The sequence below is a fragment of the Mchenga conophoros genome, linkage group LG22 (genome assembly GCF_057382185.1).
Source record: "Mchenga conophoros isolate Kocher_MC1m ecotype Shallow Benthic linkage group LG22, M_conophoros_male_GT1.1, whole genome shotgun sequence".
NCBI classification, from domain to species: Eukaryota; Metazoa; Chordata; class Actinopteri; order Cichliformes; family Cichlidae; genus Mchenga; species Mchenga conophoros.
In genome coordinates, this window is record NC_140546.1 from 18,168,993 (window position 1) to 18,188,637 (window position 19,645).

Genomic DNA, 19,645 nt, shown 5'->3' on the forward strand with positions numbered 1-19,645 from the left:
CAATAAGAGGATAACAGAGTTTATCTGTTAATGCTTACATTCACTTTCATTTCTTTCATCAGAAACTTGACATGTGATGAATAGTTTTATATATTTACTCTACTGCTTCTATTTTTTTGTATTTCTTTTTTAACTTCCTCCTTCCTCCACTGACCTTGAAGAAATGTTAGATGTAATTATATAACTTTGCATTTAAGATAACTCTAATCTACCTTTTGTAAGGTTAGCCTTAAGGGTTTAGTATGACTAACTTGTCTTCCAAACTTATCATTTTGCTTCATTCGCTAACTTATAAATCCCATTGATTCCCACCAAATAGCGTGCCTCTTTAAGTTTCCAGCTGCAGTTGCTGTTGCTCCCTTGCTGTCAGCTGATGTTAACGGCTATATTAGATTAAATGCTCATCTCATGTTAACAAAGATCTTGACTCACAGCTGTGTACGTCAGACGGTGCTGCAGCGTCTGTTTAATTTGAGTTTGTTTTTTTTTGTCTTTTTTTCTTGGGAATTCATCCTAAACTGAGCAAGAGGCTCGTCCTCCATGTTCTCCTCACACAATCACATTTAGAAATGTGGAAGATGATCAGGGTTTGAGTGGAGCAACTAAGAGTTCCTTACAAGCTGCTTGCTGTCGCACTGTTTTTGCTTTTCCTCACGTCCCCGTGATAACCATCATGCAGGATCCTGAATGCCTCTGAGTTTAAATGAAGCTGTCATATCTGCTGCGGTATCTAACACAGAAACCATCCCCCATGTCTCACCCCTGGAGGGACACGAGGGGGGCTTTGAGTCAGCAAGCTCGGGGGAAACAGTCACTACCATTCATAATATTCTTGTCACTGATATAAAAGCAGGTTATTTAAAGCAGCAGTTGTGATGGGATATAAATGACTGCTGCAGCAACGGGCTTTTATGGTGTCACTTTGTCAAGTTTTATGTGCTCATTTATAAAAAGAAACATTCCTGCCACAAAAAAAGCCCTCTAATAAGCCACTGTGATGACTGATGTAGGTTGCTATGGTGATATGCCATCCTCCAGATTTGATTATACCTGTAGCGGCAAGTCCATTCTGTCTCACCAAATTTTATTTACCATCATTTCTCTTTTTAGTTATGCAGTCATTGCATTTGGATGTGCCAGCTGCCCAAAGATCACCTGCGGGCGTGAGGGCTGCGGGACAGAGTTCTGCTACCACTGCAAACAGCTGTGGCATCCCAACCAGACGTGCGACACCGCACGGCAGCAAAGGGCCCAACACTTCCGGCTGAGGAGTTTCAGGTCATCCTCACTCAGCTACAGCCAGGAGAGCGGCGCTGCAGGTAGCCCACAGATAGGTGCTACCATACAAAGCTCTCAGATTAACCTGACCTGTTCTTTGGCATTACACATTAAAGGACACTTGTGATAAATTCACAGTGCACAGAAGCTTTATCATTTTAAGCACAATATTCAGTCTGTTTTATTCTGCACCAGGTGATGACATCAAACCATGCCCTCGCTGTGCAGCCTACATCATCAAGATGAACGATGGAAGCTGCAATCACATGACCTGCGCCGTCTGCGGCTGTGAGTTCTGTTGGCTTTGCATGAAGGAGATCTCTGATCTGCACTATTTAAGGTAAGACTTCCTCCGCCCTATGCTTTTCTTATTTTTTAGGTTTCCTTTAATATTTACAGCTTAATATTTACAGCTCTCTTTTTGTCTTAGCCCTGTGAAACTATTTTATCTCTCTTGTCTCCTCCCAGTCCATCGGGCTGCACCTTCTGGGGGAAGAAGCCGTGGAGCAGAAAGAAGAAGATCCTGTGGCAGCTTGGCACATTGGTGGGTGCTCCTGTGGGTATCGCCCTTATTGCTGGCATCGCCATCCCTGCAATGATCATTGGCATCCCTGTCTATGTGGGCAGAAAGGTGAGAGCTCCCAGCAGGCAACAGGGGTACAAAATGTGTGTATTCAGAGAAGTGAGAAGTAGTGAAGATCTTGCAGATTAGTACAGAGAGGTTGTGTTATGCCTGTTTTTTTTGTTTTGTTTTTTGTTTTTTTTGTACCAGTTTTGTGTTCCTAGTACAGTATCTTGCATGTAACAAGTTTGTCAAATGTCAGCCTTGAGATGTGGGGACAAAAGGAGGTGTGTGTTCATCATTTGTGGCTTTACTGCAAAGCGTGTGAAGTTAAATCATACTGAACAATTATTCCCATCAGATTCATACTCGCTATGAAGGCAAAGACATCTCCAAACACAAGAGGAACCTGGTGATAGCTGGCGGCGTGACGTTGTCTGTGATCGTGTCTCCTGTGGTTGCCGCGGTCACTGTTGGTGAGGAAAAATGTCTTTTTGTTTTGTTTCACCATCTGTGCCTTCATATTGTGCCTTGCTTGTACCAACACACTGAGTTTAAACATGTTTCGCCCACCAGTATTTTCTTAGTTAATCTGCTTACCTTACCTAAGTGTCAGTCATAATAATTTTTGTTCATGTTGTGTTATTTAGGAATTGGCGTTCCCATCATGCTTGCGTACGTCTACGGTGTTGTCCCGATCTCCCTGTGCCGGAGCGGAGGTTGTGGAGTCTCTGCCGGCAATGGGAAAGGAGTGCGAATTGAGTTTGACGATGAAAATGACAACATAGGCAACGGTGCTGCAGCCACAGGTGAGAGTCTTATACTGTACACAGGCTATGGGAAGAACTTAAAGTCACAGTTCAGACAATAATGATCCGTTAATGAATAATTAAAAATGTTGTTTTAAGCACCATGGTGCTCTGCATTTAGCTTAGGTCAATTTTCAGGTTAAATATTTAACAGGGTTGATAGAAAAGATTACTGTATGAGTTTGTTCTCACGGTTAGGAATGCATACCAGTCATTACTCTTACATCTGGCCATGCCTTTGTTTTTATGCGCATGACATTCATTACTCAAAGGGCTGTTGATGGAAGATGCAGAAAAGTATTCAGGGCGTGTGACTGTGTGAAATGACTGGCACGATATCAGCAATTGTGATGAACTCGGGGCTCTGCGTGACGGCGAGACGTGTTGTTTTCTCGCAGCTTCTGTCATCAATGAAAGTCATAATTATTAGTACAGATGACAGCGAAGACTTTGACCTTTTCAGAAACATAAGGTGTGAGACGTGATGATGTCCTTTTGATTCCAATGAGAATTTAATGATGTGTTGTTCCAGGATGCATGGTAAAGTCATACCAAGTTCACTCCTGAGTTTATTACTTATGTGTGTCCACTTTGACGTTACTGACCATGCTCCATTTGTATTAGTTTCACTTCTTTGGGCATTTATAGTCACAGGATACAATAATACTATATCAGAAAGCCACATTGTTGCTTTAGTTTTGTCCATCAAACTATTCTGTAGCCTAATAAAAGCTCACACTGTGTCCCCCTTTTCTCTGGTCAGACACAACCTCAGTAGCGGAGACTCGCCTCAACAACGCCAGCCTCGGCGATGGTGCGAGTGTTGGTGGTCTGACGGGCCTGAGCCTCAGTGTGAGCGGAAGCAACATGGAGCGCTGCGGCGTAAGTTCCACCCAGCGGGATAACATGAGTGACAATGCCAGCACCACAGCCCTCGCTGGGACCAGCATCACCGGAAGCCTCTCGGGCAGCTGCTACAACCGGTAAATGGACTGGACTGATTGTGTGATAAGCACGCCCAGATGAGCCCAAACAGAACACTGTCTGAGGGAAAATCCAATAGCTATTCTAAATTGGTCGTACTTGTGAATGGGTGTCTGTTGGCCCTGTTAATGGACTCCACTTCTCGCTGACAGCTGATGAAAGCTGTGATAGGGTTCAGCTCCCCTTCTCGTGACCCTAAATTGAATATAAGGGGTTAAGAAAACAGACAGATGAATTAAAATTAACCCTTAACTTCCTAAATTTCCTTAACTCCTTTCTTTAACTCAGCAGTGCACTCAAAATAAAAGCTATGAGACGTCATTCTTTACTTTCATCACTTAAAAGAAAAAAGCATGTTAGTCTTTTTTTTTCTTTTTCTTTGTATTATTTTCTCTTCATCGTAGAAATTTTGCACTTCTATGTGAGTGGCAAATGGTGCAGTCGCACAATGTTATCAGTGTCTGTGTAGCTTAGAGCTTTCCAAGCTCCTTAGACCATTTTATCAGTGTTAAATGTTTTAGGACTGAAACTACATCGATGGGCTTGTTGTTCACTTGTCAACTGGACTTTCTAGTTGTTTTGACTGCTTTTACTTTTCCAGGATGGAAGTCCAGGCCGACGTCCAGAAGGAACGCTGCAGCCTTAGTGGGGAGTCTGCCACAGTCAGTCTGGGGACAATGAGCGACAACGCAAGCACAAAAGCCATGGCGGGGTCCATCCTCAACGCCTACATGTCTCTGGAAAGGTCAGCACTCAGATTATACACATCCTCCTTGTTCTAGTAGGAATTTGGTGACCTAGATTTGTTAGACTTGTAGGCAGCTGCCCTATGATCCAATAAGTTAAATGTAGGTGATTTGATTTTGCAGAGACAACAGTCTGGAGGTGCAGGCAGACGTGGAGTCTAAGCAGGAGAAGGTGAGACACGGAAGCGCCAGCAGCAGCCTGGATGAAGCCAGCTGTAGTAGCAGCTCTGCTGGCCTGAAAGGAGCTACGTGCTCGTGTCCCTCCACCTGTCGCTGTGCTCAGCAAGCCAACCACTCCTGCCCCTGCCCGCCGTGGTCAAAGGATGCCTCCACCTCTGGGGTCAAAACGAGCAAGGGCAAGCGTTGGAAAAAAGCCAGCAGCATCAGCAAAGGAGAGGCAAAAGTTAACGAGATCCAAACAGACATGGACACTCAGCTTCTGGAGCAGCGCAGCACTAATTCCTCAGAGTTCGATTCTCCGTCCCTGAGCGGCAGCCTTCCTTCTGTGGCTGAGTCGCACTGTAGCCACTTCTCATCTGAGCTCAGCTGCTCAGACCCCGAGACCTCGAGACCGGCTCCTGCACCCTGCTCTCCCCCGATGGACGCCCACCCTCATAATCCCATCAGCGCCTTCAGTGACGTCACCATCACGCCCATGCCAGAGGTGGAACACGACCGCCTGGAGCACTTCCCGCCTCAGATTAGCCACTCAGCCTTCACCTGCCGCCTGCTGTCTTCATCTCCACCTGCTTCGCCAAAAGAGGGAAGTAGCGGGACGTTTCTGTACATCAGCGAGGAGAGTGTTGGTGACACAGAGCCAGAGAAGGATGAGCGCTTGAAGGAGACCATTTGCAGCGCTGTGCAGCCTGTAAACCAAACGAGAAAACGCTGTATACAAACGGACATCTAAAGGAGCTCTTCAGGCATGATACTGCACAAACACAGCAAGCTCAGTTAGCCTTATCACCCAGTGCCACTGTTAAACGCAGGCACCGTCCCTACCCTCCATGCATCTTGGGAAGCTGGTGATCAAGATTAAGGCTATAAATTAATTATATATATATATTTTTAGAAATATCTGAATGTCAGGGTTGAGGTTTAAGTCAGAGATGGAGAGAGAGGGATGGATTTCAGGAGCAACAAGAACATGACCAGATGTGTGACATCTAAGCGAGATGTTAAAGCACCCAGCAGTGCTTCAAGGCCTATAGTAAGTAGAGTTGCATGTACGGGGACAGGTGTGTAAAGCAAGTTATCAGGTGGTGCAGAAGGTCCAGCTTTCATGATGATCTGCAAACTCTTTTCAGTCCTGGTGGGTTTTCCAAATCCCACAAACCAGATTTGACCCTTTCCCTCCCCAAATAAGAAAAGAAGCAGAACTGAAAAAGCCGGATAAGAGCAAATAAAATGTCTTGACAAAACTGAGCTGCTATAAAGAAAAAAAATCCACACCAACTTCTCCTTGAGCACATTAGCAAAAAAGAAAAAAAAAAAACGAGCAAAAACCAGAGGGATGTGTCCCCGCTGTGGTCCACCACCAGCTCTTTCTGTGAATTCTTTAAATGGCAGCGAGAAACGCCGGAGAGGAGTCGGAGAGGAGCGTGGAGGCGTCTGCCAAGCATTTACACTTTAGAGGGACCAGCTATTCACCCGCAGATTTTATGGTCTGCAATCATATATAAGAAAAATATTATCTTTGCTTTTTGTTTAAAACGTGATTCCTGTCATGTGTTTGCTTATTTTATTTTCCATTTTGGGAAAGTTGGTTTTAATGTTGAAGCCCTGTGTTGGGTCCAACTGTTTATTATAAGCGGGTGGGAACTGTGATATCAGAAATACTCAAATACTCATCCCTTGAGCTCTCCTTTTTATTTGTTGTTGTTTTGGTTGCACCTGTGCAGATATAAAAACCTTCACTGCAAGCTTTGAATTGAATCGTGCGGCGTATTTAAGAAAAGGGATTTTTAAGCTGTTCCTTGTAAACAAAACAAAGCAGATCCCAACATTTCAACAAGCATTTCAGACTTGTTTTAAAACTAGAACTACTAGAAGTACCCACGCAGTAAGAACAAGCGTGTCAGGCACACCGCAGCAAGTTGCAGTCAGAAGTTTATCCGAGCACATAAATCTTAATCAGTATTCAGTAGCGAATGTACAGTAGTAATGTTAAATTGTTTTCCCCTCATATAAATCAAAAAGCTATTTTTTATTCAGAGCTTTGGGTGTATTTTAACTACAACATGTTCTTGTGATGTTTCTGAAGACCTTGCAAATGATTAATGCAGATAATTTTATAATTATTGAACCTACAGTGCCTTTCGGGGGAGGGGGAGGGGTTTTATTGTGTTTTGTTTTTGTTCTCTGTGTGTTTCATCAAATGATAAATGTAAAAACAATTTGATAGTTATTATATTTGCCACATAAAATGCACCAAAACTTGATAAACACCATTCCCAGAATGCTAATGCGGACTGTCGCAGTAGCTGGTGTTAACTACCAAAGAGCCGCTCTCAGGCCGCTGCAGTGGACACGTCAACAGTGACAGAATAATTTTTTAAGCAATCTACTTTAGTGCGTAGAAATTGAAAATCAGAGCAATAAAATATTGGATTAAACCCAGTACTCACAACCAAAATGTTTATCTGAATTTAAATCGTTGTTAGGATTATTTGTTTTTAATATTCCCCTGAAGTAGCCAAAGTTTTTAAAGTTTATGTCATGCACAAGTTGGCAATAAGATCCCTTTAATCCAAAGCAGTCGGCATCATGAGTATCGTGAGCACAGTGACACTACAGGCTACGGTAGCTTTCAGCAGCTGGAGCACATTTTCAGCCCGACCACAGATTGCTCCTCTGTGATGTCAGGCAGCTCGTGGTGAGCTGGCTATCTGCTAAAAATAAATAAATAAATAAAATGTTTTGGTAAACCTCACAAGCCTCTAGCTGCAGGTTATTCCCTCCGTTTTGTAACCTACCTGCTGCTGAAAATGATACAACTTCAGAGTCAAATAGATCCTCCGAGGTTTTATTATTTGGAGACGAGTGGCAGGTGTGTTTTCTAATTGGGTCAGATAAGCTTATGATATTTTAAAAAGTATGTATTACCTAATTATTTGCTTTATAATGTGCATGCAAATGCATATCGTTTAATAAACTTCACAATCAAGCTTGCTGTGATCGTTTTGTGTTCATTTATTCGTGTTTCAATTTGAAAAAACACAGGCACATTAATGCATTCTTGTAGCAGTTTATTTACATTTGCATTCAGTCTATTTACATACAGTACATGCTTTTACATTCATGAATGAAGCTTTACATCAAGATTTTTTTTTTTTTTTAAGATAAGCCTTTTATTTTTACAACACAAAGGAAAACAAGACTGGAAAAAACTAACCTAATATTTTTATACTTGCAAAATAAACTGTGGCACAGTTTGCTACATTTTAAAGAAATACATAGCGGATGTGGGTGATTTCAAAAGCTTCTGCTCCTGTGGAGAGTTGACAGAGGTGATAAATTATGTTTGCAAAGCTTGGTAAGCATCTAATTTGTCCTTTTCAAACGTGTGTAAAAGTACATTTCAGCCTGCACACAAACGCAGGCTGAAATGTGGGAGAATGACAAGCCTGAGGGTGGAAGCTGAAAAATGACTTTCCATGGAAGCCTTTTCTGCCAAAGAAAATTTACGGTACATTAGTCAAAATTTTCGTTTAAGTCCTATTAACTCAATTAATTACTTGAAACTGGGGAGGGGAGGGGGGGGGGGGTGAGATAACAGGTAAATAATTGAGATATATGAAGTTTTTTTTTTTTTTTTTTTTATTCAGAGCTTCTCGCCCCCCCCCCCAAAAAATTGGTGGAAACAAGCTTTCAATTTGCAAGCATTGCTGCTTTCTCTTATAGGCTAGGCTCCCAACTCAAACAAACGAGTTATTGATGTTTTTACTTAAATAAAGTACATTTGTATCACTGTAATAAATAATTTTCTTGTAATATGACAGTTTTTGATAAATATATCTGGGTGTCTAATCAGAGCCTTATCGGGGGTCTTGTTGCAGCAATAAGGGCACAGACATGCGGACATTAGCTTTAATTTAACTACTATATACCTACACAAAAACAAAACAGTCATTAATTACATTAATTACTGAGCTACAGTACAGTGCATTGTTCTGTAAACTGTAACACTAACCTAAGCAGGGCGATATTTAAACCCAGAGAGGTACGTGAACTAAAAGTCGCTTAAAAGGGACTTTTAGTTCATGTCCCACTCACTCAAAATTTTTATTCAACATTATTTGATTTGCAGTTAAGTGACCGTTATGTATCTTATTGGTCTTTTATCGTCTGTCTGAAACAAGTCTTTTTAGTTTCTGTTTCTTTAAGGCCCCCCCTCCCCCTCACTATAAGCCCAAATTCTGATTGGCTGCCCTTCGACTTGCTTCTAAACAGAACCCAGTGCTTGTTAGCTCCGCCTCCTTATTCAGACATAGCTAGAGCTGATTGACCATATAAGGAAGGGTATTCCGAGCTGACATCAGCTCAGCGCTAGTGTTAAACACAACACAATGATTACTTTATAAAAGATGATGTAATTTTTTGAAACAGTGGTAATATGAAATTCCAGCAGCATTTATCAGGCATGAAATAAAGAAAAGCATCATGGGTCCACTCTAAAGTGCTGACCTCAGACTTTTTTTTTAGCTAATCTAACCGGTGAAGCTTAAATTCACGTTAGTGCCTTTTAGGGCACTTCCCAACACTAATAGTGATGATAGTTTATGTGATGTTGTTGGCTTCTTATTTAAATTAATAGCAGCTCTTATCACACTACATGTAAACAATAACAAACGCTTTGGAATAAAATAGCTGAAGCTTTCATATCTTGCTGTGCAACACACAAACACACACTGCCTGCACTGCACTGATCCATTCCTTTCAAAGCAGATTAAAAAAAACGCAATCAAAATTAAACATTTAATCTTGGCGCATTTCATCCTAACTGTGGTAAAAATCTCAGTAAGGCACGCTTGATACGCACTCTCTTTCCCCTCTCTCAACACTCTTTAACAAGTAAGAGTGCTCTGGAGCCTGTTACATGAAACTGGACATTACATCATAACGTGAATGATTTATAGTGCGAGCGGGTCACAAGTACCTTGACATTAGCATCTTTAAATAAAGCTTACCGTTATGTAAGCTTGTGTACTCAGGAGTTACGTGTGGTTCGCACACATTGCAGATGAAGCAGAGCTGAAAAGCTGGTCGTCCACGGTTCTCGTCCCAGGAGTTCAAAAATAGTCATTTGCATTTCTACGCTGCTTATTTGCTGTAGCCGATTGCTTTAAAAGTCCTGCAGCAGTATGGTAAGTGTCCACACCTGTCTCCACATGTGAACCAGCAGGAGACATCAAACCTGCAGGAAATCATCAAAGGTTAGCCTTTTCTATGAGGTTTTGTTTGTCTTAATAGTTTGTAACATACTTGAAGCCTTATCTGGAGATAATAAAGTGGTAAAGCCATGTTCCTAACTAATTGGAGACGTTACAAACACATATGGGATATGTCTGGATCCAGACCTGGAGGCTTGTCAACTACAGTGATTAAAGCATCCCATACTTGTTTACCAAGTATCAGCTGCCGTACCAGCAGAACAGTTTCTTTCTTCAGGTTTCAAAACCGTCAAATTAATCCTCCACACTCTTCTTCTTCTTTAGTTTGTTTCCTTCAGGGTTCACCACAGCAGATCACCTGCCTCCATCTCACCCTGTCTCTAGCATCCTCCTCTGTCCTACCAGCCCTCTGGACGTCCTGCTTCGCTACATCCTTGAACCTCCTTTGTGGTCTTTCTCTTTTCATCCTGCCTGAAAGCTCCATATTCAACATCTTTTATCCAATATATCCACTATCCCTCCTCTGGAGATGTCCAAAACATCTCAGCCTCACCATTCAAACTTTGTCTCCAACCCGCTCAGCCTGAGCTGTCCCTCTGATGCACTCTACTCTTTCTAATCCTGTTCATTGTGGTCACTCGCAATGAATAGCTTATCATCACCTTGAGCTCCACTTCCTGCCATTGCCACTGTCTCCAAATCATCTAAACCTCCCTTTTGCTGTTGCTCCTTGTCACGTTCCCTAACAGTCCGAGGGATGTGAGGAAAATAACGAAGCATTTCCAGATTGAAAAACTGAGACAAGTAGGCAAACGAATAAAGCAAAGGTTTTTATTAACAAGTAAAATGAAAGAGGCAAATGTGCCGCTATCACCTTTAAAGGAAAAGAAGCATAAGAAAGCAAGTTAAAAAGGTTAAATCTCCCAAAACACCACCCTCTGACACTCATCTCCACCCGCTCCACTCTGCCTGCAGCCTTGCTTTGGACAGTTCACCCCAGGTATTTAATCTCACCCACCTTCACTACCTCTCCTCCTTGCATAAAGGGACTGAACTTCCAGTATAGTTTTATAACCTTGTGTTGCATAATGACAACTACAATGAAAATTAAATCTAGTAATTGAGGGGCTTAAGGCGACATGATGAACTTGTTTTACCCTTGGTGTGTGCACGGTGTTGTCCATCAGGCTCTGTCTCAGCAAGCCCGTCACCACCTCGAGCTCCTGCTCCGCCTCCCGGACGTTTGGGTCCAGTCGGAGGACTTCCTGGAGGTCACTGCTAGCTGAAAGGTAGTCCTAGAGGATAGTCATTCATACAGAGAAATCAGGAATGGGAGGGGGAAGAAAAATCCAACGCATTATCTTAAAATGACAAGGAAGAGGTTTATGAGGGGGCGTGCCGGCACCTGTAAACCTTTAAAAGCCAGGGCTCGTCTGTAGAAGGCTTTCTTGTTGTTCGGCTCCAGCTGCAGCGCCGAATCGCAGTCCTGCCGGGCCTCTTCGAACCGATTCAGTTTCAGGAGACAGATGGCTCTGGAGGAGAAGTAAAGGATTTGTCAGACGGTCTCTGTCAGTGATGATCAGTATGAGGATCAGGCTACGCATGGTTAGATTACTCCACACTGTTTCAAATACAAATGAAAAATCTTCAAAATATGCACTGTAGAAGAGTAGGGACAGATGCATTTTCCCCAACATTTCGCACAATATCTTGTTAATATAGAGATTTTTGCAGGATGTAATATTTACAGGGAATCCACATGTGTCCAGCAGTTTAGGCTTTCATGTTTGCAACACAATATTTCATCTGAAATTCCTTTCAAATATACCGATACACCTTCATGGGGCTTTATCCAGAGCAACAACTGGCAGTGCATCAGATTTGACATGCCAGGTGGTCATATGGTGCCCTCTACTGTTCCCCCTGTCTACCTGTAAATGGAGAATTAGCTCTGAGCTCTGCATCGCTCCCTACCGCGAGAGGCCATTTTTCTGTGCTGACAAAGTAAGATCAAAACATGCAATTTCATTGAAAACTTGTGACACTGACGAGCAACTGGGGGAATGTGAAGGTGAAGAACGACTCTCATTTAAGCCTTTGCTGCAAGAGTAGAGAAACTGGCATTATTTCAGCGGATTTTTACACAATATTTGAGCTGAAGCTTCTTACTTGATGTAGGCAGCTATTCTGTTATTTTTTGGGGGGTGGCGATCAAACTACCCACCTTTCAAACAGTGTTTCTTTTGTAAAGTAATTCAGGCGCTCTTGTTGCAAAGACCAGTCAATTCTAGCGTCTGTTTGGGTTGTTTTTTTATACCTGTTTGTGTGGAGCGCACATTCGTCAGGTTTTATGGCGAGACATTCACTGTACTTCTCCAGGGCCTCCTGGAAGTGGCCTTTCTTGACCAGACTGTTGCCTTCCTGTTTAAGCAAAGTGAAGTGGGCTTCTTTTCTTCTGGCTGTTGGCAGAAAAATGTTTTTTTTTCCAACTGAAAAAGATAACTTCATAAAGAGTTCATTTTCTTCAGTGCAAGTTATTGATTGGTTAGACAGATCTGGGGCAGACTGTACTGAATGGTTTGTCTTTCAACAAGCCTCTTCTACAATTTCTTCACACCGTTTCAGGCCTTAATAAATCCAGCCTGTCGGCAGCAGTCTCTGTGGACCAGCGGAGATGAGTCAACTCCTCCTTAGTTAGCGATCGGCTGTGCTGAAAAAGCCAATGCGGCTAATGAGTTGTGGAAAAGACACACGCAGCGGTACTTAAACATAAACACAGACTCACAGGTACACAAAAAGATAACATTAATCAAATGACACAGCTACTAATGCCAACTCTTGAAAAAACGAGCTCAGCAGGCATTAAAAGTAATATACACTCACTAGCCTCTGGATTAGGTACACCTGTTCAACTTCTCTTTAACAAAATTATCTAATCAGCCAATCACATGGCAGCAACTCAGTGCATTTAGGTATTTAGATGTGGTCAAGACGGCCTGCTGAAATTCAAATTAAGATTCGATACAGAAAACAAAGGTGATGTGAGTGATTTTCTGTCTGAGTATTTCTGAAACTGTTGGCCAGCTGGGATTTCCCCCCACAAACATCTCTAGAGTTTTTGGACAATGGTCAAAGAAAACAGAGAAAACATCTACTGAGCCAAAGTTCTCTGGAGAAAATGCCTGTTGATGTCAGAAGTCAGAGGAGAATGCTTCAGGCTGAAAGGAAGGGAACAGTAACTCAGATAACCACTTGTCTCAACCAAGTCATGCAGACGAGCATCTCTAAATGCACAACAAATGAGGAACCTGAAGCAGACGGGCCTCAGAAACAGAAGAGCACACCTCCTGTCAGCTAAAAACAGGAAACTGAAGCTACAGTTCATACTGGCTCACCTAAATTGGACGACAGACTGGAGAAATGCTGTCTGGTCTGATGAGTAATGATTATTGCTGCAACATTCACATGTCAGGGTCAGAATTTGGCAAAAATACATGAAAGCATTGAATCAATCCCACCTTATATCAACAGTTCAGGAGGTCCAACCCAGTAATAACAAAGTATAACTAATAAAGTGTTCAGACAGAGTTACTTTAGAAAGCATTCAGGCCCAAAGCACTATAAAACTACTGAATTAAAAAGCCTGAACCAGCTTTTGAAACTCTTTTTCATTTTTCTCTACCAAGAAAATTCTACTTTCATCCATTTACAATTGAACCAAAGCACAAAGTGAAAAGGCCTGCATGCTTTCTGAAGCAGCTCGGTGCTGAAAGCTTATTTTTTTCCTTTAGCTGAGACGTCCGTCGATACCACAAACCACTCAGTGCTCTGTTGCTGGGAAACTAAATTGATATGTGGAGCATGAGTATTTGAGATCAATCACCTCTGAAGCTGATACAAGCTGGGAGTCAAGCTGTAAGGAGATAATTTAACAGATACAATCTAATAACATTACCAATAACACAGTCAAAACAGACGCGCTGGCACCGGCGCTGAAGCGTAGTGGCAGGTTAGGAGGTTTCGGGGCTGTGGGAGAATAATAACACAAGCTTGTGCAATCTTTGATTACAGGGTTATTTTGATGCTAGCTTGCTGTAGAGGTTGTGTTTAATTCTTTTCAATCCAAGCATCAATAGATATGTAATTTCCTCTGGCGGATAACACAGCTGTGTTTGCAAATGCCGAGAGAGCAATAGCTTTAATCATCGCCACTAACGCTAGCTCAACTAATAAATGCAATGCTCATTTAACTTGTGTTGTTGCAATTAAAGGCATATTAACATATTAATGAACTCGAGGCTTCATTAAGTCTAATTGTTTTAACGGATAAAATTATAATTGTCAGAATTTTAATTCATTTTAACTCTTTTATTAAGGAGCACAGTTTGGTGTTGTTTTGTGTTGCGTGTTTGCGGTTTTATTTCCTGTTTTGGGGAAATCAACATGAAGACAGAAACAACACAAACGTGAGTTTATGAATGAATGAATTGAACATTTGAGACACTCAGATTGACTTGTTGTATTAGAGAATTGTAGATGTACACAAACAACTGCAGATTCTAAGATCATCAGTCCAATTTTACATAAGTACAAGTTATTCAGATGTGTCACAACTTTGCTAATGTCCGGAAGAAGACCCAAACTGTCACCCTCATATGAGAGGAAATTGATTTGAATGTTCAGGAACCAACAAGGCTCAAGCCATGAACTGGAAGCTACTGGGACACCAGCATCACTGTCCAGTGAAGTCAGTTTTACACCACACACTGAGATGGTGCTGATCACAAAAGAAGCCTCTGCTCCAAAATCGACACCTTCAAATTTGCAAACTCCTTCTGGAGAAAAGTTTAATGGTCAGATGAGACAAATATTAAACTATTTGGCCTCAATGGTAAGAAGTATGTTTGGAGGAGTAAAGGTGAGGCTTTCAAGCCTAAGAAGACTGCACTAGCTGTCAAGCATGGTGGTGGTAGCATCATGCTATGAGGCTGTTTTGCTGCCAATGGTATTGTTGGATGGAAAAATGAAGAAGGAGGACTACCTCCAAATTCTTCAACTTCACCACAACAGTTGGATGTTTGAAACCTGAACACATTTGCATGTTCCAACAGGACAATGATCCCGTTCCCATTATGAATGGATAAAGCAGGCTAACATTAAACTTCAACCCCGCTGAAACTTTGTGTAATACACGTCAAAGCTGGTTCTGAGCCAGAAAACCAACTAATTTAAATTAAGTTTTCTGCCATTACAATCACTCAAATATCTACCCAGAATTATTCCAGAAGCTTGCTGATGGCTACCAAAGACATCTTGTCAAGGTGCAACTTGCTAAAGGACATGTAACCACATATTAATGGGGCTGTATGTATATATACTGCTGACCTTGTTTGGATCAGAGAAAATTCAAAATAAATTCAAACCAATCCAATCACCCAATCCTTATCTTTTAAAGACATTATGATATGTGCAGTACAATCATTCCACCCTGGAAAAAGAAACGTTCAATGAACTCATTAAAACCTCAAAGTTACCACCACATTCTTGCTCATAATGAGCAGATGTGAACTTCTGGCCACAACTTTATTTTACCACAGTTTATAATAACTTAAGATGCTGTCTTACATTTCTTATTGTTGGCATGGCGTCATTCCTCCTCAGTATGATGGAACAAAATGCATTACTGTAGGAGGTAGTGATTAACAGTGCTGCGTATTTGCTGTGACAAATTTAAGCAGCACACATGTTGCTTTTAACACTTACAACTTCGATCACTTCCTGTCTCCTTCTGTTTCTGGCTTCATATTCATTCAGCTTTGTATGTGTTAGATCATGTGTTTGGAGTTTTTCATTAGACAAGTACAAGTAAACAGATTTATCTGTTAGTGTTGTTGTGAGTTTTACAGCCTTATACTGCTCCAAAACTATTTACATATATTTGCATTTATGGCACATTTGGAGTCTCCTGGTTCTTGTGAGCAGTTCGAGCGCAGAGGAAACTTGACCTGGATTGTTCCATTACAGCAGCACTATAGTCTGTGTGGATCGTCTTTACTTTGCATTATTGATAGTACACCCAGACAAACACACACACACACACACAGAGTCTCTCAGCTGGAGCACCTTCACCACTACTCAGCATTTGCACGCTGATTCTGCTCACTGACTTCTGCTGCTGCTTTATTGTTCAATTATTTACTGTTTCTTTTAAAAATGCTACGTGAATGAAATCACCCAAAGAACTGTCTTTAGTCAAGAAAATCTGGATTTCTTTAAAAGGCTTCTTTGTTTGCATCAGATGTGCTCATCACATTTAACCACTTAAACCCACAGGAATGGTTGTTCCTCACCTTCCTCCTGGGCTGCTCTGGCGGCCCTGGCCTGGGCCTGCTCGATGCTGATTGGTTTCTCTCGGTGTTGCAACTGCACAGACAGGGGGACGACGGGAATCTCTGGAAGCTTCTGTCTCCACTCGGGCCCATCCTGCTCAATCAGCATCTTTGTGAGCCTGTCAGAGAACAAAGAGACTGAAACTAGTATCGCAAAGTGTTTCGCATTAGCAAGACTCGCGCAGGGACCCAAAGGGAAACTGAAATGACTGAGACGACTTGGTGTTACGTAAAATCTGACTAAACATGCACCAGCACATGAAGCGGCTGAAGTTTCCCGTGTTTGGATTTTTGTGTTCAGCTGACCTGTGGATGCTGTCGTGAGCCGCCTGTATCCCTGTGTCTAACTGCAGGACGGTCTTATAATCCACGTAGGCCTTTCTGTAGCGCTCCAGTGACTCATAGGCCATGGCTCGACGCAACAGAGGCTTCAAGGAATAGGGCTGCAGCTCCAAAGCCCTAAGAGGATCAGAGAGGAGAGGCGGAGACCGAGGGATCTGAACATGTGAATGAATATTTGACCGACAGGCTGTCGTAGCCTTTAGAGCAAAGAAACAAAAAGCAGGAAGCTGCTGGATCCAAAACTGCATCACTGTGGATGATCTACATGCTGTGTTCCACAGTTACAGAGAAAACAGTTACAATCAGGGTGTGGAAAAGCAGCTTGTCATTCAGTTTTCATGTAAATAATATTGAATTTAAATAAAACACAGCCCACGTGTCCCCAACTGGGTAATGTCAGCTTTTGAGTTTTGCAGGTTCATGACTTCCTCTAGTTTTGAGAAATGATTTTGTTCTAGTTCAGTATTCTTCACGGTCTTCTGTTAATGGTTTATTTAATATGAGCTTTTTTATTTGTCCCTATAGTTCTTTGCTTGCTTGTAGATGACTTAAGGTTTATTGGTTCCCTTTTGTTAATCCCACTGTGTCCCTCCAGTCTTGTCTCTGTCTCTTATCTTTCACTGTTAACTTCACATGTTCGAGCCTTTGTCAGTATCTTATTTCCTGCTTCGTTTTGGTGGTCTTTTGTCTTTTGTGCTTTGTATCTAATTCATATTCTCTTGTCTCATTATCCCTGATTTGTTCCTGCTGTGTCTCCCACTTTTGACTCTGTTAAAATAGTGAGTATAAGACAAAAAAGCACAAAAAGTCCCCCTTTAATAAGTTATTCATAAGTTTTCTTGGCTGATCTCTTTAGCCCAATCTCTATCTATGCGTTTCTCTCTTTATAAGCTGGTACTGGTAAGAGTAGATGTTCCAATCAGGCTGTAATTGTTGCCACTTTGGGAAAATTAAAGTGGCAACAATTGTTTGTGGCATTCAGAGCCTTTTCAAACCAGCTATCTCTCAAATAAAATCACACATAAACTTAGCACTCCACAAGATGGTTACGACCATGACACCAGAACGGTTCTGGTTCTGGCCATCTTTTAAATACAGTCTGTGATCTGACAGTGTTTTGGGGTGTGATGTCAGATCTGTGGATTCATCTCTCAAACCTGGAAGTTATAACCAGTAATAAAACCGACACTAGTCACGTACTTGTTGCAGTCCTGTATGCAGTCTGTGCTGTTTCCCTCCTTCAGGTAACAGGCTGCTCTGTTGGAGTAGAGAATACACAGGTCCTCTGGACTATCAATGCCTGCAAGGGGACAACCATAATCACATTTCTGAAAGACCAGATTCATTTACGTCATCTTGTGATCTGAAAAGCAGGTGTAAGGCCATGCTACACATCCATATTACCAGCAGTTCTTTAGACTTTGTGGCCTAAAGTGCTCGAGAGAGAAGCGAAATCAAGAGAAGTGAAGCAGTTCAATTGCAAGTGTCCAGAAACGCTGAAGGGGTGAAAGGCAGACAGATAAAAGGCTGTGTTAAGAGATCCCTCGGTAGAGTCATTTTCTCCACTGTCCTTTCCACTCTAGTGCAGTTTCATAACCGCTGGGAGAGCATCAGTCTTATGTACAGCTTCCACAACCCACAGCGCATCATCATTATCATACACTGTTCTCACCAGCTTTCTGATTGAAGTCTATGATTAATCAAGTCTAAACGTTTGGAATCTGGCTACAGTGCAAGTGCAGAAAAAGCCTTCACACTTGCCAGCTACAAGAGTAAAAGTCAGCTGAGTGCTCTCTGTGCAGCGTGGCATTGAGCCTCACGTAAAAGCCCCATGCATCAGCACACGACTTCCATCGACAGCAACTTGTCTTGTGCCAACACTCCACTGCAATCACAAATCACCGGTGCAGAGACGCCTTGTGTCTCTGCTTCATGCTAAAAAGTGAAGTGACCTGAAGTCATCCTGCAGGCTGACTGGAAAAACAGTGGTATAATGCATTCAAAACTGACACGGGATACGTTGGATTGTGGAACCAGGTGACACTGAGTCAACTTGTTTGTGATACCCTTACCAGGGCTAAGTCACAGATGCTACGAGAGGGTGTCTCTCAGGCTCTGTGACACCCATCTGCTGTTTTTGGCGACTCTACACTGAGTCACAGAGGTGGAAAAGCTACTCCAAGGAATCCAAGGATGAAAATAAACAAGAAATAACTTTCTGGTAGCAAAATTACTGTTATTTTCTAAAACTATACATGGTTTAATCAATGAATCAAGAAATTAGCAGTTAGATAAAGCTCCTCTAACTATGCTATAGTATCGTGGCTATAATCAGATTTGTTTATCCCAGGATCACATGCTGTGTAAGAGAAAAGAAACCGCTCATGTCACCCCCCACCTGCTTCAGCACATCCCTCAATGGCCTGGGTGTACTTCTCCAAGGCGTCTCCAAACTGTCCGTGTTTGAAGAGATGGTTCCCTTCATTCTTGAGCCGGGCCAGGTGAGGAGGTAGGGCCCCGGCGGGAGCATCCAGGTAACTTGTGTCCACTGCAGGGCTGTCCTCCTTCTTCTCTTGCCCACCAGCAGGGCTGTTTTCTCTCTGAGTGCCATTGACCGCCCCCTTCTGTGGAGCCATGTGAGGCTTTCCCCCGCTGCTTCCACCCCCGCTTCGTGTCCCACTCCCTGCTGTGGCCTGATCCGCGCTCGCTGCCCCTCCTCCGCCGCCCGGAGGTTTCTCCTGCGCGTTCCCCATAGCTGCAATCCCTCTGCAGTGTGCTCAAACTCTGCCTCTACCTCTCTCAGAGCCGCAGCTACATCTGAGCCTGGATGGGGATTTCTGCTGGACACACCCCCGACATGAGGCGTCAGATGTGATGTCAGCGAGGGGGAGGGGGGAGTGCCACAGCGATGCAGTGCTGCAGTAGGACAGCTCTGAAGGGAGAGCCTCAGTTTAGACTTCAGAGCAGAGGAAACCTGGACCAGACACACACATGCGAGACACTTTGATGCTTTAATTCATCAAATTGTAAGAAAAAAAACCCATTATAATTTCGATTATACATGATTTACGCTGTATTACTGGAGAAGAAGTAACTGACAGGCAACATTTTGACACAGTGGAAAGATATAAATGTTTAATTA

At 42.5% G+C, this 19,645-nt stretch overlaps 2 protein-coding genes across 3 annotated transcripts in view; one reads left to right on the forward strand and one right to left on the reverse strand.

Moving 5' to 3' along the window:
• The window catches only part of rnf19a (ring finger protein 19A, RBR E3 ubiquitin protein ligase), a 28,036-nt gene extending 20,485 nt beyond the window's left edge, over positions 1 to 7,551 (forward strand). The window contains exons 3-10 of the mRNA XM_085261493.1: positions 1,111 to 1,319; positions 1,474 to 1,618; positions 1,747 to 1,909; positions 2,202 to 2,316; positions 2,491 to 2,649; positions 3,413 to 3,632; positions 4,235 to 4,378; positions 4,503 to 7,551. Of these exons, the coding sequence (XP_085117619.1) occupies positions 1,111 to 1,319; positions 1,474 to 1,618; positions 1,747 to 1,909; positions 2,202 to 2,316; positions 2,491 to 2,649; positions 3,413 to 3,632; positions 4,235 to 4,378; positions 4,503 to 5,289 (1,942 nt within the window). The 3' untranslated portion in view covers positions 5,290 to 7,551. The remainder of the gene's footprint in view (positions 1 to 1,110; positions 1,320 to 1,473; positions 1,619 to 1,746; positions 1,910 to 2,201; positions 2,317 to 2,490; positions 2,650 to 3,412; positions 3,633 to 4,234; positions 4,379 to 4,502) is intronic.
• A 151-nt stretch (positions 7,552 to 7,702) lies between these two features.
• On the reverse strand, positions 7,703 to 19,315 carry spag1a (sperm associated antigen 1a). 2 transcript variants are annotated; one of them, XM_085261496.1, is made up of 8 exons: positions 18,902 to 19,315; positions 17,704 to 17,803; positions 16,468 to 16,620; positions 16,123 to 16,280; positions 12,090 to 12,231; positions 11,178 to 11,304; positions 10,930 to 11,067; positions 7,703 to 9,795 (listed from the first exon to the last, which is right to left on the reverse strand). In XM_085261496.1, the coding sequence occupies exons 1-8, from the start codon at positions 19,254 to 19,256 to the stop codon at positions 9,790 to 9,792; spliced, it is 1,179 nt and encodes a 392-aa protein (XP_085117622.1). In that variant the 5' UTR covers positions 19,257 to 19,315; the 3' UTR covers positions 7,703 to 9,789. The 2 variants fall into 2 exon arrangements, with proteins under 2 accessions (XP_085117622.1, XP_085117620.1); XM_085261494.1 differs by lacking the exon at positions 7,703 to 9,795 and having other exon boundaries at positions 9,805 to 11,067.
• Between the last annotated feature and the right edge of the window lie 330 nt (positions 19,316 to 19,645).

Bases quoted from the DNA above. Each gene is read 5' to 3' on its own strand.
- spag1a (XM_085261494.1), bottom strand. From the start codon at position 19,256: ATGGGGAACGCGCAGGAGAAACCTCCGGGCGGCGGAGGAGGGGCAGCG. The intron at 17,804-18,901 runs GTGGGGGGTGAC...GTCCCCTTGCAG, and splicing joins TGAGGGATGTGCTGAAGCAG to GCATTGATAGTCCAGAGGAC. The intron at 12,232-16,122 runs GTGAGGAACAAC...TTCTGCCAACAG, and splicing joins CAGAGCAGCCCAGGAGGAAG to CCAGAAGAAAAGAAGCCCAC.